At 41.5% G+C, this 19,200-nt stretch overlaps 2 protein-coding genes across 4 annotated transcripts in view; both read left to right on the top strand.

Moving 5' to 3' along the window:
• The first annotated feature begins 1,054 nt into the window (after positions 1 to 1,054).
• On the top strand, positions 1,055 to 5,258 carry LOC117774312. The gene is made up of 8 exons (XM_034606639.1): positions 1,055 to 1,337; positions 1,626 to 1,729; positions 2,721 to 3,003; positions 3,118 to 3,252; positions 3,756 to 3,795; positions 3,889 to 3,935; positions 4,073 to 4,101; positions 4,216 to 5,258. The coding sequence occupies exons 1-8, from the start codon at positions 1,262 to 1,264 to the stop codon at positions 4,573 to 4,575; spliced, it is 1,074 nt and encodes a 357-aa protein (XP_034462530.1). The 5' UTR covers positions 1,055 to 1,261; the 3' UTR covers positions 4,576 to 5,258.
• Positions 5,259 to 5,545: 287 nt separating this feature from the next.
• The window catches only part of fnip1 (folliculin interacting protein 1), a 37,040-nt gene continuing 23,385 nt past the window's right edge, over positions 5,546 to 19,200 (top strand). For 2 of the 3 annotated variants that reach the window (XM_034607686.1, XM_034607683.1), the window contains exons 1-2: positions 5,546 to 5,737; positions 17,390 to 17,519. In XM_034607686.1, the coding sequence (XP_034463577.1) occupies positions 5,646 to 5,737; positions 17,390 to 17,519 (222 nt within the window). In that variant the 5' untranslated portion in view covers positions 5,546 to 5,645. Of the gene's footprint in view, positions 5,738 to 13,617; positions 13,708 to 17,389; positions 17,520 to 19,200 lie in introns of those variants that run through there. The other variant, XM_034607685.1, reaches the window with a different exon arrangement.

Below are 19,200 nucleotides of genomic sequence, written 5' to 3'. Positions count from 1 at the left end.
TGAAATAAAAGATATTCTGGAATGATTTTAAACCGGTGTCTGATTTCTTTCTTCCTGGTTTATTCAAAGCTTTTCACACACAGCTTTTGTTTTTAAAGTTTCAAACAACTAGTATATATTTATCTACCTTTTTGTTAAAATGTATGCAATTTAAATTATTCTTACAATGATTTAAAGTTGCAGCGAAATATCAGCTAAATGAAAATGTAAGTACTTTTTAAATGACTTCTATTCCTGTAATTTTACTTACTAGGTACTTAAAGTAAATTAATGCTTTTATACTTGATGCAACTTTGAATTCAGGAGTTAGGACAAAGCTTTTCTATACCATGGTATTTTACTCAGGTACAAGGTCTTGGTACATCTTACATCCCAAGTTAGCCATGTATCTGAAACATGTATTCAGACCCCATTTTAAGGATCAAAAGCCCAAAAGCATTGGAACCACATATTCTGTCAGAATGCCTTATATTTTATAAAGATATCATATACTTTTGCTGTAAAATCTTACCATAGAAATCAAGACTCGAGCTGTCAAATGAATTTAATGAAATGAAATATTAAATATTTATTTCTTAAATGTAGTGGACTAGAATTGTTCTTGACCAAAATCAGAAAGTTAATATGTCACCAATATAATAATAATAATAATAATAAAAATAATAATAATAATACATTTTATTTATAGGCGCCTTCACAGCACTCAAGGTCACATTACAAGGCAGAGATAAAAACAAAAGTATGGAAAAGATCAATAAAATGAATGGTGAATATAACATGAATATTGAATGGCTGAGGTTGTATCATGTATTCTTTAAATTGTATCTTCAATGCAGGTGACTACAATAGTTAATAATCAGCAGATTTCAAATAAATGAATTCTTCATTTTATGTTTAATGAATGTAATTGTAGGTGTGACCACTAGATGACAGTGGATACCGGAATTAGAGATTAAATAATATTTGTAAACCTCTTTTATTTTGCAATTAGACCCAGCACTTCCGGTAAGGACCTTCAAAATAATAATATTAAAAAGAATAATTTCACCTCATCACACAGCAGCTGATCGACAGGTGGGATTGACAGGTGTGCTCGGTTGCTAGGATCCGTCTCAGAGACCGGAAACGAAAAGCTTACTCTATTTTTACCGATAATATCCTGGTCAAAGTGTTCGAGACATCACTTCTAACGTTATCTGGCCGTTAGTGTGTTGGCACCACGTCACATTTAGCTCAGTTTGACGGTTGGTTTTTGGGGAAAATGGGGCGAAAGAAGCGTGAAGTTAGTCACATGGGCAGAGGATTACCAGACACACCAGCGATGAGCAGACGATACAGTAAGAGCACACACACACACACACACACACACACTCTCTCTCTCTCTCTCTCTCTCTCTCTCTCTCTCTCTCTCTCTCTCTCTCTCTCTCTCTCTCTCTCGCTACACCAGTTTTTGAGCATCTGTGCTCATTTGCCTTTAAAACCACAAATAATTATACCTGACATAAACTACTGACTTTATAAAATACATTTATACTAAATCTACTTAACTGGAGTCAGTGCTTAAGGCTGAACGTATGAATTAAAGGCATACATATTCATGTCCTGTTGAATCTCACTACGTCCAGAGCCCAGGAGACTTCTGACCAACAGGCTTCATGAGGCGTTTCCAGAGGAGGCTGAAGAGCAGGAGGTGATCGACCACCCGGTCAAACCATCCAATCCAGTGAGGGTGAGGACACGTTGATATTTCACTGCATATGTGAATAACAAACTCAATATTTATAAAGTAAACAATAATAAGTCCAACGTAAACCATATTTATAATCTATGATTACAAATAAATTGCTGTCGAGCCCCTATAAACTTCTACTATACGTGGTTGCTTTATGTTTTCACCCTGGTCCCCAGAAACCAACTGAGGAGTTTAAATCATTTGTTGATTGATTTATTGGTTGATTGGTCCATTGACAGAAAATCAATAGGTACCAGTTCAGCAAATCAGCTACTTTTTCCTCTTGATTGTAAATTTAACCTATACGTGTTTTGACTGGAACGCATTTTTAATATTAATTAATCTAATATTTTTTCCGGGGGTTTTGCAACAGAAAAAAAAGAAAACAACTGTCAAAATGCAACTTAAAACAAATTGGATCAATATAATCCAAGACCCATGTTCAGTCCTGATGTTTACATCCGTCCTGGGTGATCCGATCACATGTGGACAGTACATGTGTAAATGTCTCCTCATTTCAGACCTGTCCACTTGTGATTAGTTATCTCAGGACAGATGTTTATACCAGTTCTGAGCAGGACCTAAATAAATGAATGTCTAACATCTACATTTTGAGATAGAGTCTTGCTACAAGACAGCGCCACAAGCTACTTGATGGTGGTCCTGTTATAGTTTCACATTTCCAACAAATTTAGCAATTGGTCAAATTCTGTGGACACTAGTCATACAGAGTCAACCTTGGGATGTTGTGGCCCCTGGGGGTCTGCTGGTCAGTTGGCTGCTTTTTGCCTGGTTGGTAATCCAGCTTTGATAAGTGCAGCCTGAGGTCACTGAGTGTTAATGCAGCCAAACACTCACAAATATTATATGGGAGGATTTGCAGAATACTAGAATTTTTATTTCAAAGGACTTACCAATATTTCTCATACTTTTTTGTGTGTTTGCGTTTGTGTCTCCTTCTTCCCCAACGCTCATCCTCTACACACAGACTAGCACCAAGCATGTCCAGTGCAAATCTGTGTTTTACTCGAGCCGCCCTACATATACTGGAAACATGACCCCTGACCCAGAGGCTGTTAAACGTGGTGGAAGTGTAGTTAAAGAAGAGGAGCAAAACTTGGCAGTGACCCCCGAAGGCGTCACATCTTCCAGCTCGGGGACAGATGCAACGTTCAGCTTTGATGAGGATGATGAGGAAGACTGTTACTCCTCTGCCTCCTCATCCTCCAGCAGCCTTCCCTCACCAGAGATCTTCAGGAGAGAAAACTATGGTATGTGTGTGTGTTTGTGCATTTTTATTGATACCATTCCCAAATTTGCAAGTTTATTCTGTTGTAATGTTTTTCTTTCTTTCTTTCTCGTCTTGTCTTCTTTTCTCTTCCCAGTGGAAACGTTGACTTTCCCCATGAAGGAGGAGACACTGGATCTCCATCTTGACATAAAGAACTCCACCTTGCTGGATGTGAGCCACGCCCAGAACATCCACATGCACGACCTCCCCAACATTTCTACCATCAGTGGTGAGTGAGAGAAAACCCCCCCACACGTTATTTCACATCATTTAGTTAAAAACTACAGAACAGATTACCACAGAATTTAGTGGAATGATGCAGTATATGAGTCAGGAAAAACATTTGGCACGGATGCAGATTAGGAGGCAGATCCATCATATTTATTTTCACTTTCTATAACATTGCGATTTTTCTTTTCTGACATTTGTGTGCATTTTGGGGCAGCTTGATTTCATTTAAGGAGGTTGTTGGCAGAGGTATGTGATCTTCTGAGCGCTATTCTGAGATGGTAAAATAATCTTTTAAAATGGAAAGTTTCATGAGGCTTAGACCTTCTACAGAGTTAATAACCTCTATACAAATCTTTATGAAAAACTATAATTTTGCAAGGGAAAATTTGTTTTACAGCTCATAACAGAAAATGTGAATGTGACCTAACTTGATGTCTGTGTGTGGGTATGTCTCTTAAACAGTCTTCTATTGTCTGATGAGGATTAAACCTCTGTTTGCAGATGCCTCCACAGCTCATGTGCAGACGAATCGTGAGATCCGGTAAGTTTGTCAGATCATTTTATTTTCTGGAAAAGTCCCTGAGTGCTGACTAGGTTGATTTACATGATCAGTACTGGTCTTTTGTAACCACAGAGGCCCTGAAGCTGCGACCCAAATACAAACAGACTCATTTAAATCAGGTAAAGTGTCTCATTTCAGGCAGAAGGTTTACTGTTTGTTCACCAATCACAACACTCATAATGAGCCACATAATCTCAATGTGAGTCATACATCAATGTAATTTAAATCTTGTGTCTTTCAATCCTCGATCGGGCAGAAACATTGAAGCGGAAAACTCCAGTGAAAGTAAGAAAGTCACCTTCAGAAGTAATTTGAAATATGATCACCATTCATGTATTTTGCTCAAATCAAAAGTAACATGGATTGTGGTGAAGGTGAAACATAGTTTTGCTTCCTCAGCTCAGAAGACCTATTCTGTTCAAGAAGAAGGTATCGTTCAAAACCCCCGTCGTGCGAGAAGTGAAACGCATCTCAGTGGCCAGAACAACCTTTCCAAATACCAGTGAGTCAGCTCGAAGGCCCAGCAAGGGCGAGCAGGTGAAGCCCCACGCAGAGGCGCCCGGAGTGGGTGAGATGAACTCTGAAGACGACACGCCACAGCTGAGGGTGACGCTGAAAAGGCCTGTGAAGAGGATCCCGGAGAAAGCCAGGTTCTTTGACTTTGTCAGTGACGGTGACAGGGATCTGTTCTTTCAGAGGGCGAGAGAGAGGTGTGTCAAACTCAGGAGTATTGCTTTGTTCTCCTCTCACGGCTGCTAAGAACATAGAGACTGGTGTCCTGTGACATTTGAAGCAAAGATACTCTATGAAAAAACATCACCTTTCTCCCATAAGGAGGCCTGTGAGTGAAGTTTCCTCTGGAAGAATGAGCTTCAAAACAACGTATATGAGACTTAATGTATAAAATGTAATTATAAAATATGTATTATTCAAATGTGTTATTTAAAGAGCTGCCTTTAACTTTGTGTCTGCGCACCATACAAACTGTGCTCCCATGTGCCTCTCTGTTTAGGGCCAAGAATATGAATATATAACCAGATATTTTATTTATATCTGTTAATGAAAATGCACTTTTTTCACACAACCACTTTAACTATGTGGAGCCATGTGACCACTAGATGTCAGACCTGTATCCTGTTAAATAACCATCTTTCTTTATTGTCCTGACAGTTTTTGTTTTATACATGTGTTGTGAAAATATATACGTTGTTTGCAAATATTTAAATGTATCTTCATGTATTCTTTCGACTGTGTGCGAACGAGGCTTCTATTGAACGGTTACTTTAAGGTGAATAAAGTTCAAATGTGAGTTTATTTAAGGTTATTGTGTGCGTGTGGTATTCTGGATTTGTGAGTCCTGTATATTTTTATGGAAGTTTACTCTTGGGCGTCAGAAAAAAAAGTATTTAAGATGTGTAAAGCGTAAGTAAACATCGGATCCTGCTGTATTGTCTTTGTGTGCTGGTTCTTTATGAATGGACTCTCTCCTGATGTGGGGTCTTTCCTGGATCTTTGCAGCAGCACTTGTCTGATTTTTCTGGGAATAAATTTCACGCCGTCACGATCCCCGACAAAACATCAACACAAGCGAATCCACTGACCACGTGGTAAAGCGGCCAAAAATACCGACCAATCGGCTATTTTGTAGTAATGTAACGTCAGCCAATGGGAAAAAAGGGAAACTGGTTACCAAGCAGCCCTGTGACTAATGCCTGTCATATGACTGTGACATCCATGGAGGCAGTTTCAGGGAGCGAGCTTTGCTCTCGGGTTTGAAAAGAGAGAGAGGCTTTCTGCGCCGGGTGTTGTTGTTTTTTTAAAAATACAAAATGCCCCCGACTCTCTTCCAGAAACTTTTCAACAAGAGAAACGCGTTTTCGTCGCCGCCTCCGAGATGCAGCAAGGAGGACCCAGCTTTCAGGTCAGCCACGTCCTGCTTGTGTTCACCGTTCTCTGACACTTTCGCCATCATGTGTGTGCAGCGTGTGTTTTTTGTCCCGCGTGTCCTCGTTGACACGTTTAACCCGCCGGCTGCGTGTGCAGGCGAAACGCGGCGGGGCTCTGGTCCGCTCTCACGAAGGCAACGTGCGGGAGGACGTGTTGTGTCCTGTCGGTGGGGGTTAGCTAGCAGGCTAATGCTAAGCACCAGACGTTAGCGGGGCAGCTGCAGCACGCCGCCGTCTCCTGGTGGGACTCGCCTGGCCGACGCAGTTTTTTATCCACCGCTTAGCGAGTAGGGTTGAAAATAAACCGGCAGTAAGTTGATAATAAACGCGTCTTTCTCCCATTGGAACTACAGCTGGGGGGGGGGGGGGGGGGTGTTATGGTTCAGAAGTTGGAGAAGCAAGTGTTGTTGTCTGCCTCCTTTGTCCCCCCCATCCCTCCCTCCTCTCCCCGTTCCCCTCTTTGCGTCTCCTGGGTCGTATCAGCTGAAACCTGCGCGCTAACGAGATCAAGTCAGGTCCATATTTTCCCCCCCACCATCATCCCTTGATAACTTGGTACAAGTGTCTTCCATCCCGACGGCGGTGTGACCCCAGCGGGAGGACACCGTGTGCTCGGGTGTAGGCGCACATGTGATCTCTTCGGTCGGTCACTGATGACAGACAAGGTCCCGGGGGCTAATCCTCCTCCAGGCTCAGTACACACGCTGCAGACCGGTGATGCACAATGTAGAGACGACGGTGATTGTTGCGCATAAAGCGACGGATGTGGGTGTTTTTGTGTGCACGTCTAGTTTACACCAGTGATGCACACACCGCACGAACCGAACCATGTCCTATTGGAGACTGCTGCATTGGTGCAAACCAGACACACAGAGCCACGGTGGCTGGAGGATTTGAGCAAGATTATAAAAGTCATATCTGCCTATAGCGATGATAATTATGTTTTATTGTCAGTTTAAAGGCAGATCTTTGCTCCAGAGTGAAGGCTGTGGGTTTAAACTTTATGGGCAGATAACAAAAATTTGAGGTGGATCAATTATGTGTTAAACCTCCTCTCTTTGGATTATATTGAGCCTTTGTTATATTGCTTTTATTAAGAGGTTATTCTCTAAAAATTATTGAAAACAATTAGAAAAAGATGCAAGATATTATGTCTGCACTAATGTCCAATTGAACCTCTTTTAGTGGATGAAAGACACAGGAAGATGTCTGTGCTCTATCATGTTACAAAATACATTGTATTGTTGCATTAGGTCAATTTTTGATTATCATCTCTGTAGCAGTGATGTAATGTAAAGCAGCTTTTGCCAAATTAAAACATGCTTATCATCATATTGTGCATCCATAACAGAGAGTGCTACGTGTATCATGAATAGGTGATGTCAAAACTTGTCTTGAACTGCATTTGATTTGAGATAGAAAGTAAATCCGTGCAGTTGAAGCATGACACAGTGGCATCAGAAGCAGTTTAAGTGCTTGTTATTGAAATACCCCAGGGTTAAATTCAACCTGACTGAGCAATGCATTGCTCAGTCAGAGCAATGCTGAGCTGGCTTGCAGGATACTCTATACTCCCAGAGATGATTTGCAGTTTCCCTGTGGATGTTCCTACATATATATAGTGGGTAAGATTCAGGTCAGGGGTAAGGGTCAGGTCAGGGGGAAAGTTATCCTATTAGTTTTAAATACCCTTGCATTGGAAATGTTGCTCCGGTGTCGCCACCCACAGTGAATATACGCACCAGTACTGTACTGAAACCTCACCTCCTTATGGTGCCACTTGCACTTTGGCCCGTGTCTGTGCCAGAGCGCGTTCCCTGACCTTAAAGGTGCCCTGTGCCCACTGCCCAGTGATATAAATGTGTGTGTGGCTAGCTGGCTTCAAGCCTAGAGCAAACAGGCAGACAGCAGGCGTTTCTGTTAACTCAGTGGTCAGCTGCGCTCCTCATACCTCTGGCATGAGCTCCGCATTCATCAGGCATGAAGTGCTCTGGAGAGGGCAGAACTGCGAGGGGACGAAGGCAAGGGGAAGGAGAGACTGATGGAGAGGACACTTTCTGGTAGCAGGGGAAGGCTAAAACACAGATTGAGTTAGTTTGGTATTGAGAATGAGGGAAAATAGCTGAAGAAGAGTACCTTGTTTAAAAGACAAGGGGAAAGCATTCAATATGTTTTGGAAAGTGAAGGATGAGAGAGGCAGAGTGGAAGAAAGGCATTATGGCCATGGATGATGGGAGGGGAAGTAAATTAAATAATCGTAGCGCAGCATTTTGAATGTCAAGAACTGAGCAGATAAACTTAGAGGATGGATAGAAAAGAGGATAAGTTGTGACTGAAGACAATTGACAGAGAGGTGGAGAAGAACACATTCACAATATTCTCTAAATCTTCATGTGAGAATTAATGTTTTAAAACTGCAGCTTGACCTCCTGTTTTTGTATTTGTTTTCGCTCTGGAATGCTTATGTAAGAGAGCAGGTATTTTGAATGGATTTGGCTTGGTATGTTGTTGCAGTCCTTCGAACATAAACTTTAAAGACACTCACTTTAACACCTTTGGCAGGTTGATAAAAATAGAAAAAAGTAGCTGCGCACTGGAATCAGAACTCCCTGAAGCTTTTATTATAGTTTTCTTTATACATGACAAAATGTAAGAAATAAAAAATAGTTGTTTCTTAACATCCAAATATAGAGTTTGATCTCATACTGTATAAAACTCTCATTTATCTGACTATCGTACTAATCAAAAGCCTTGCAGACAACTAATTGAAATTTAAAAAAATAGCAATTTGTTGTTCTGCAACCCGATCACCCTGTCACAGAGCCCTCGAGAATACCACAGAGGGCAGCAGGTTGGCTGACCCTAGGAGGAAAGCCCAAAAAGCCTCTCCTGTTTCCCTGGCTGTGACACCTGACTGGGGAACAGCATACTGTACATTACACTGAGAGCCCCTGGCTCATCCTGTGGCCAGTCAGAGGACTGATCCTCAGCCAATAGCTTTGTCCTGCTCACCCACTCTCAGACTGTTGACCTCTCACTGCTGCCTACTGAGGAAACTTCCTTCTCGACCTCGGTCACGTTCAGCCCAGAGTGCTGAGGATCATACACATTATTTTGTCAGTCCTCAAAAAACAAATCAGATTTTTAAAAAGTGGAAAAGTATTTTTTTGAAGTTCTATACAAATGAGGTGATGCTGATTATCTGAATATAAACACAAAGTGAAACGTTTTCAGGAAAACGTTTCACTATGATATTTAATATACAAATCATTTGAACAATATCATGTCTGTCTTAATCAGAAATAACAGTAATAATTAAGCCTTTTTATAAGCCAGGGCTTAGAATTTACTTTATTCACCTTGACTGCCGGAATAAAACTACAACCTTGTGTGGAATTTTAAATATAATATTGACTTTTCCCAGAATCCTCCTACCTCTTGAAAATGCACAACATTGTACGTACATGTATGTTGCAGAACAACATGTTACACCAGCAGATGTATTTATTCCCAGGGAGGCTTCTTTCCTTGGTAGTCTGCAGAAGAAGTGGCTTCTCAGGTTCCTGATTGGCGTACCGTGTACTTTCAGAGCTCAGCGTGTCATGTGAGGCTTTCATCAATCACGCTGTCATGTTTGTGGATTGATCACATGGCAGGGAGAGGGGTATGTGTGTGTTTGCCTCACACTCTTTTTAAATACATGATTATTGCATATCAATGTGCATATTAAAAGCATTTTGGCATCACAAATTAATATATATTATAGCTTTGCATTGCAAAGTTGCTATTTTCCACGTGTTTTTGTGAGCTGCAGGCCTGCTAGGGTTTCGTAAAGACAGCGGCTGTCATCAGGTTCCTATCAGGACTATTTAAAGTGGCCACACTCAGGCTTCTCAGAACTGCAACTTAACTACGTAAAAGCCATGTACACATCTGACACACATGCACACACACACACGCACACAAACACCAGCATTTTGGTGAGTGCTAGTATTCCGGCTTAACATCTAGTTAGGTCTCTGTGTCCTCATAACATTGCGGGGACATCTGTACAAAGGCTGCACACATTACACACACTGTAGGATAAGTTTTTTTTTTTAGGTGTATAAGATGATGGATTATTGGTTGGTAGGCCTTTCTTGATTTATAGTAAACTGATATATGACCTTACTGACAAATGATAATACTGGCAATGAAATCAAGTTAAATGTCAATTCTGTATTTTAGTGACTTTTTGGAGCAGTTTTTATTGGTTTTGTTTGTGATGAGTTTCCTCTCTCTCAGCTAATATGCTGATACGTGATACAAGGGCGGAGGGGCCTCATAAACAATTCAAAGATCCAGAGCAACACGGACAGCAGACTGTGTTACTACTCTACAAGTGATGTGGACATTTAATTTCAGTCATTTTCAAATAGTTTTCAGGGGAATAGATCCAATATACTGTAAATTCAACTTCCAGTGGAGATTTTGTTCCCCTTCCTACTGCGTCCAGTGTTTGTCTTGATAATACTATTTACTCTAGGTCATACTGCATTGGTAGACTGCTCTTAAAAACAAATAGATCAATACATGATGTACTTGACTTTAAATATTTTTTTTCATTTCAACTATTTACTTTAGATTGAGGCCTAGATTGTCTTTCTTTTTCAAGCTGATTTATTGATTTCTTTAATTATGAGTTGTTGCTTCATCAAGTGGTGTTTATGGGTTATCCTGGCTTCTGCAGTGACATTTATACACACAGGGATTTTTGGAACATTTAGAGGAAACATGTAAGGCAACTTTTTCTAGATGGGCCTTTTTATTTTACCTGACATTTTTGAATAGAAATGGCTTTATTGTAGAACATTGCATCTTCCTACAGTTATCTTACTAGTGAGGATAATGCCTGATTTCAGATTTAGTTTTTGCCCCAATGGAATTGAACGCTCACAGATAACATTGTGATTAATACATCTGCTGTGATCCTGAAAGTAAAACCAAAAAGTTCAGACTGTCAAATCACCTTATTAGCCCACGTTCAGTCTCTAAATGAGATGGGGAGAAATGACAGGGAGGGGAGTGGGGGTGTTTTTAAAACGGAGGCAGCACGTGCTGCTGACAGTTTAATCACTTTGTGTCAAAGCTGGGCAATTAATCACGGATATCACATGACACTTCTTAGCCCTCTAATTACTAAATGGAACAAAGAAAAATGTTCTTGTTTAATACTTGTTGCTCTAATTACATTAAGGGTAATCTGCTTTTCACCCCAAAAGCTAAATTGACCATAGACCCTGACTTCCACTTCGCTTCCACCCCTCCCTCCTGTTTAACTTGATGACTCGTTCATGTGATTCTGTGCGACAGAGTCATGCACTCATTACTCTTATCACTCCCTTTGTGATCCTCCCTGTGTTGTAACACAGCACAGGAACAGCCCTAGTGTGCACATAGTCACAAGTTGACACACACACACAAACACACACAGGCATGAACACAGTGTAAAAATAAAAATAAAGATGCAATAATGGGTTTTTGTCTGTCATCTACAACCACAAAGATTCCCTTTGACTCTAAAAATGATGATTGATTCAAGCCGAGTCCTCAGAGCCAACCAGCCGAACAGATTGTAGCTCTGGGTGCAGTCATGTCCATTGCCGCGTCCTCACCCCAGTCAGCATCATGTGACTGCTGGAATGCAGAAGTCCTTTAATGCAACACGACCAGCATCGAAACTAGCAGCTATGCAGGTAGTCAGGTGCTTCCAGGCCATGAGGGCCCGCTCCTCGAGGGAGTCTCTCCCTTCTAGAGTGTAGCCATAGCTGAACAATTGTTAGTTCAAGGCGCAGCACTTGTGTTAATGTCACAAGACGCATGGAGTCTCACCTTTCAATAAGTGGCCTCTCCAGTATCAAAGGTGTGGTCAATCTATTAGGTGTTAATTTTCAGCACATGGTATTACACAGATAACCCAATCTGTAGTAGAAGTATTAAGGTGTGTATTTCAAGATAACAATCTGCACGTACAGTCTTTGTAATGTCAAAGGTATCTGAAAGATTACATGTGAGTACTGAGAGTCCGTTTCACTCCAGTGATACATATTTAGTCTTACTCTGATTCATGGGAAAATAGCATCACAGCACAGAATGAGCAACAGATTTCAATAACATCATCCCCCATACAGGTATATTAAAGCTCCATCACCGGCAACACGATCAAAGCTTTTATGGCCCCGATCCAGTGAAACACTAAAGATGTCCCACTCCGTTGGATTTGTTGGAGCTGCAGAGACACTCACACGGCATCGGCAGCCGTGTGCACACAAACTGACAACAGCCAAGTTTAATTTAGGCCTGCTATCAAGTTAATTAGTTACAGCTGATACGCAACGTGTTTGTTGGTTTTACCGACCAGAGCAAAGCTCGGTAACAGGTAGAACTGAGAAGCTGCAGCTGGAACTACTTGATGGTTTTTGTTACTGATCATTAGTGTCGGAGCTTAGTAAACATGTACTGCTCTCACTACATCTAGATTGTTGAGTGTTAACACATTTCATATCTGTCTGTCTCCAACACATTGATGTGTTCACAGGCCGTTAGTGAAGTCCTTACTACCCTAAGCGTCTTCAAGCCTTTACAAGTTAAATGTCTGAATGTATATAACCTAGATAAACTTTGATGTACTTGTTATCAGCTAAAATTTGCTTCGTGGCAGCATTGGACATCAGGTGTTATCTGTGGCAGAAAGGCCGCTGAAACGTTTGTTAAAAAAATAGTGTCGTAGTTGTAAGGCCAAGGTGCCGGAGCTAACGGAGACCTCTTTCACGCACAGCCGGAAGAACGTCACACAGCATGGACTGAGGGGATATTTATGTAACTGTCTGTCAGCCTCCAACAAACACTAACATACACACACACACACGCAGTTCAGTAGCAGTGGGGAGAGTACCAGATGTCTTTGAGGTCAGTAAGTAGGCTGATGTCAGTGTAGTCGCAGTAGTCAAGGAAATCTGATTGCTTTGTTGTGACCTTTATAAGTATTCACTTTGGCCATGAACGGCTTTGGCTATGACTCTCTGCTTCATTCAATGTTTGTATAACTGTCAGAAAAAATTATATATTATTATTTAATTATTTACTATTATCCAAGATATGTAGCCCCCATTAGTATGGAATTGGTATTCCCATTAACCAATTTTGAGGTTTAATTTCCCTAAAGAGAATTAAACTTTTTTTGAATGTCCACTTTATAAGATAAATCAGTGAATGTTATTAAGGTGTCATTTTGTGGCAGATACTGTGGTGACAATACTTTCAGTTCTCTCCACTAACCCACAGGTTACTTCTCTCCTTTCTACAGACTTCAATAACGAATCCATCCACTCTCCCTTTTTCTGTAAAGCAAGATTTAAAGAACAATAAAAGTCTGGGAAGTTTTCACTCAGAATAGTCTGACTTCTTTGAGCTATTTGTTTTCCTGCTCCTTCTTCCAAAAATGTCTTTGTTAAGTTCCATGAATTGTACATTTGCACCTACAGTATGTGTTTTGAATGTATTGAGGAAAGAAAGACCAAAGGAAGGACAAGAGGGACCACAAGGGAGAGCAGGACAAGAGAGCAGGATTTAGAAAAAACCCCACAAACAAATCCCCACTGTCACGCTCTCTCATCACAGCGCTCTCTGGCAGTCGGCAGTCCAGGCTCGCTGCTGTCGCTGCCTCTGTACTGTGCGGCACACACAGCAGTGCTCCTGCGATCACCTGACAGTCTCATGTTGTTGTGTGAATTTAGTTCACTGCTATTCTTAGACCCTGCTTTGGCTAAGAGAGGAGAGAGACGAATAGGAAGAGAGAGAGGAGAGAGAGGAGAGAGAGGAGAGAGAGAGAGAGATAGATAGATAGAGAGAGAGAGAGGAACAGAGAGGGCTGGGGAAAGACTGGCAGACTCGCAATGATGCCCAGGTAGGAACTGGTCATGTACCAGGCTTACATGCATCCAAGTGGGCATGGTGCTGCTAGTTGAAAGGAGGTTTGAGAACAATGTGAGTGTTGTTGGTTCCTTTTTAATTTAGGCTAATTGTTGGCAACCTGCGGCAGTTTCCAGCTGGACGATGTGGCAGTTCGAAGTATGTGCGTTGATGACCAAGATAGATTTGTCATTTGTGGGAGTTATGTTATGTAATGTGGATTAATAGATTTTGTGGTGAAGCATGCCTTTTTTGTTTTTGGACAAAAAAAAGAAACCGTTTGGCAAATGCATTACATGTTTGGGTGGGGTTTTAGGTCAAAGAGATTTGCCATTTGAAAAATCTTTAATCTCCGATCAGATATCGTTTGTTAAGTGAATCATTTCAAAAGACTTTAGACTGGGCTTGTTGTCGTCTTTAAATTTACACATGCAACCGAAACAAAACATTAGCTGATGCTTTCTGATTTGAGATCAACAGGTTGTCCGAGGGAATGAATACCTGCCTTGTGTGTGTGTGCATGTGAGAATTTTTGAGTCACTTTTGGTTAGGACAATTGAGGTCAAAGCAGTACAAGTATGTAACAGTCATGAAGTCATGTGCTGCTTTTATGAATGACTCCCCTCTCTCCTGTGTCAACGCTGTGACTGTCACAAGCTCACTGATGGGACACTTCCTCCTTCGCTCTCACTCCGCCTCGTCTATTCTCTCAGATGCTTTTCTGTCTTTGTCAGATGCTTTCTGCGTGAGTTTCTGTTTTCTGCGACCTTTACTCTCATTATCTATGCTTAGCGTTGCTTTTGTCTCCATCCTCCAAGCCGTCCACAGCCGCATTTTCTCATTCATCATACTTATTTTCCTGCATCGCACAAAGCTTTGGTTGTCTGTTATTTCACTCCCGCTGTTCTTGCGAGGCCCATCTGTTTCTGCTCATTAGAAATATCTTTGTTGCTTATAAATGGTGTTTGTATTTTATTTCACTTTTTCCTTTCCTGTGGTTATTCCTTGCATCTCTGTTATGTTTAACATGAAGGGAGCAGTGAGCTTGGTGTCAAATTATACAGATTGCCTCTGGGCTGATCAACAACACCCATACTTTGCCAGAAAGTGAACAGGATTTTGTCCATTATAATTATATTAGAAGGGCAAACACTGTAAACACTTTAAATCTTTGAAGTTATCGAAGGTTAACTCAATACAATACTGAAAGGCAGTTTGTCCAATTGCAAGGAGGGATGTGTAATCTTATGCACAAGTCATGCACAAGTGAATATGGACCCATCCCCGCACAATGCAATTTCAGCTCATTATGTAGGCCAGGCAGGCATTACGTCAACCATATAGCACACGGACTGGGTAGGAGGGTGGGTCTTCCCTTCAGAAAGCAGCCAGGGGAAAAATCTCAAGATATTGTTTCCTTTATCTAAAGCAATTGAACATGAACTTCCATTACAGCTCAGTCTAGGGGTAGACAATCTGACAATTGATCTCAAAGACATCCACAACCTTTTTCATGCGACTCATAGAGATAATGACATTTTCTGACTCAGTCGAAGCTAGTAACGTGATACCAAGCTTTGTTTACTCCCCCGCTCATCTGTATTTCACAAGGTCCAGCAGCATAAACAGTTACCATTGACAGACGAATTACAGCCGTAAATACGTGTAAGTGCGATACCATAAATGTTCAGAGGAGGATTGCAAACCCAGGTGGGACGATACATGTCGAGTGATGAGATCAGTCACCACAGCAGTAGAAGATGGCAGTCACAGTCAGGTCAGTGACGTGTCATCAAATAATTGCCTGTAGCCTGGTTGCACAGGATGAAAGTTGCACATTCCAGCAGCAACATGTTTTGCATAGCCAGAACCATCTCAGACAATATATGGGTACGATGGCCCTCCTCTTACAGTAGGTACAGTTAATTTAAGACAATAATTACGATTTTGCATTGACTACACTGACTGATGTTTCATCTTATTAACAGCACAGATGTTTGAGGAAATTGAGAACATAAGACAGGAGATACAGTACACACACGCACACACGCGCACACACACACGCGCACACGCACACACACACGCGCACACACACGCGCACATACAGCCGTGTGGAAAAACTGTGCAGTAGCATGCATGCAGTAAAATGTGGCTCCTCCTGCTGACTGCCCACAAAACCTAATTTAAATTCAGATGGTGGTTTTGGTCCATATTGGTCGGCAGAATTTCTGGCAAGTAGAAAGAAACTGCGCTAAAGGAGTGAAAGCAGGAGATGTTTCTGTGCAGAAATGTTGAGGCAACTCATATGAGCCCCACGTAGTTCTTCTTGTTTTTCCTCCTCTTACAGCCCTGTTTGAAAAATGACCTTAGTTTGACAAGTTAACACTTGGGCTCATGCACATGATTCCCCTTCCCCTCCCCACTCCCTCCTCTCTTCAAGACCGCATTGTTTTGTCTCCAAGAATGCTAGTCAAACTTTGACACCTGTTTTTTGTAAATAGTAGCTTGGATACTTAGGACTAGACCTTCTCTCTCTCAGTTGTATTCCTTGCCTTGTCAAGACCCACTGACCAACAGCTGAAACGCTTCCTTTAAAGCTCTTTTGTTTGAATGTAAAAGGATGTAACTGTTCCTTTTCCACTCATTTCAACCAACACACTTCCTATAAATTCTTGTGTTTAGGGAGCCTCCCTGTTCCACAATAAAAGGCTATATTTAGGCCTAGCATGTGTTTATCTGCCCGACCCATCTATCGGTTGGATCAGACAGAAATCCTCGACCATCTTATCTGTGGGTCCAGTCCCCTGTCGTCTCCTCCTAAATCAACCAGGGTTTCTCCAAAAGCACAGGGGACTGCCAGAGTCCTGTGGGGACCTGCAAGTACCGATGTGAGTTGGATGCAGGGGAAGTTTTCCAACCAGTTCATTCACAATATTACTCGAGATGAATAAGATGAGCTGTATGAAACCACAGGTTACCTAGCAACAGGCATGGAGCGGAGGCTGGCAGTGAAAATGGCTTAACTCTTACTTAACTGTTGTCTAGTATTTGCTGCTACAGACAATGTACCACTATGAGAGTCTACGATGCTTTAATATCCTAAATCTCCAAGAATTGGAATACATTTTATCTCTTATTGTGTAATGACTTGCGTCTTACTGGGAATAAATAGGAATATCATCATCAAGTCATAATCCAGTCAAATCTAATTTCAGTATTAAAGGAAGAAAGGAAAGTATTAATGGCGAGTCTGCAGTTCTTTTTCTTTTGTAGAGCTGCAGACTGGTTTTACCAGGTCACTGTCACATGTGTAACTGTGTGAATGTAAAGCACGGAGGAGCAACAAATAATATATATTAAGCACCGAAAAACATTTTCCTTATATTGATAAAGAAAAGGTCTAAATAGCAGGATGATTGTCTGCAGTGGCTACATGTTATGTGGGTACACTGTAAATCAGTACTTGACCTTTTCCTGGCTTAATGCCAGTTTCCTTCTCGTACGGCTTTTGGACATATACTATTGAATGAAATTTCCCCATAAAAATCCTATGCAGGGTTTATTGAATAACTATAGTTTAATATATTGTCTCTAATAAATTGTTTTTCTCTCCCACCTTCCACCCTCTCTCCCTCTTTGTATCCCTCTGTCTGCTATCTATTCTTCCGTCCATCTAGCTGGCCACTTCCCCAGCTGGAGCCCAGCCAGATCAGGTTAATAGTGTACCAGGACTGTGAGAGGCGTGGCAGAAATGTCCTCTTCGACTCCAACGCCAAAAAGAGGAGCACGGAGGAAACTCCCATCACCGTGAGTCACATGTCTGCTGAGTGTTTGTGTGTGTGTCTGTTTGTTGTTTCTCTATAATAGATTTGAAAAAATTAAATACATGGCTCCAGATTTTGTTGTTATTCCAAGTGTCAGCCTATTGCTTTAGGTATACCAAGTGTCCTTAATAGTAGATGCAATGTAAAATGTATTGCAGAACATGGTTAGATGATACAATTCCTTTTCCTATTTTTTTCACATTTTCAATGCTATTATTCCATTTTTTTTTGTCAATTCCTTCTCAGGTAGCATTTGAAAGGTGTGGAAGTCATTAATTTGATGTCATCTGCCGAACCTTTGACTTACAGGGCTGACAGTCAGTCAGAACAGATGAGCTAAGATAAGAGCAGGGAGCCCGAGGCGAGCACAAACAGAGAGATAGTCACACAGGCATGAGGTCCAACTGCAGTCATGTGACTGTCATGTTGTTCAGAGGACACAAGTAACACCTTATCCTGCAGGACGCCACATGGCACATTTTACTGAAGTGTTTGACCTAGGGATCAAAAGTGGAGGGCAGGGAATGTCAATGCACAAATCCTGCTTGTTGGTGTGATATTTGTGTTACTGAAATAGACTTTTATTTTGGTGTTTACTTTCTTAATTTATAAATGGGAGGTAGCGCATTGCAGAAGGGTGCAGGTCTTGATAAATTGCTAACACACCCAGTGACACGTGAGGATAAAAACACTGTTTACCACAGTGTTGCAGTCTAATCAGGGTGTGTACAACGTGTGTGTGTGTGTGTGTGTGTGTGTGTGTGTGTGTGTGTGTGTGTGTGTGTGTGTGTGTGTGTGTGTGTGTGTGTGTCCGTCCCCTCCATACAGCACCTGCCGGCTGATATTTCCACCAAACGATGATACATGGTCACCACTTGTCTTCTTTTAAACTTTTGAATAATACACCTGATAATTTCATTCCACTCCTGGGTGTTCCTCTCTAACCCTGGGCGGTTTGTTCTGGTTCTCTTATCTCCAATAATAATAGCCTCAGCTGACAGCCCATGTGTAAGCAGCATTCTTTCATCCTCACATGACAGCAGCGTCACTCGCTGACTGTCTGCCTTTTTGCCTCTCTCTCATCTGTCTTCATCTAACTCTGGCATTGTCTGAATATTTCCTCTCATTCTATATTTACCATTTCAAAATTTGCTCTCTTCTTCGGTCTGTTTTTCTCTAACCCTTTTGTCTTTCTGTCTCCTAAATATGCCCATCGCTAATGTCCTGATTACTGTCCTCTGTCTCTATATATTTATTTGACGATCTTGCTCTCTATAACATTATCTCTTATCTTCTATAAATCACTCTCGATCTTTCTGTCTCTAAACCTGCCTGACTTTCAGTCCACCTACACACACATGCCCAGCTCATGCTGACAAACTGAATGGGACCCTGACATTGGAAATCCGGTGGTCTGCTTGCACAACTTTCTCATCTCATACACATGGATTTACTTAAGTGCTACTTTCAGAAAGGACTGGTGCCAGATATAGAACTGCAATAAGGAGGTGTGTGTGTGTGTGTGTGTGTGTGTGTGTGTGTGTGTGTGTGTGTGTGTGTGTGTGTGTGTGTGTGTGTGTGTGTGTGTGTGTGTGTGTGTGTGTGTGTGTGTGTGTGTGTGTGTGTGTGTGTCTTGCACAGCGACATTTGTGAGCTCCCAAAAT

Source organism: Hippoglossus hippoglossus, chromosome 14, assembly GCF_009819705.1.
Source record: "Hippoglossus hippoglossus isolate fHipHip1 chromosome 14, fHipHip1.pri, whole genome shotgun sequence".
Taxonomy (NCBI): Eukaryota; Metazoa; Chordata; class Actinopteri; order Pleuronectiformes; family Pleuronectidae; genus Hippoglossus; species Hippoglossus hippoglossus.
This window is presented reverse-complemented; position numbering and strand designations above follow the sequence as displayed.

Bases quoted from the DNA above. Each gene is read 5' to 3' on its own strand.
- LOC117774312 (XM_034606639.1), top strand. From the start codon at position 1,262: ATGGGGCGAAAGAAGCGTGAAGTTAGTCACATGGGCAGAGGATTACCA. The intron at 1,338-1,625 runs GTAAGAGCACAC...CACTACGTCCAG, and splicing joins AGCGATGAGCAGACGATACA to AGCCCAGGAGACTTCTGACC. The intron at 3,796-3,888 runs GTAAGTTTGTCA...TTGTAACCACAG, and splicing joins CAGACGAATCGTGAGATCCG to AGGCCCTGAAGCTGCGACCC.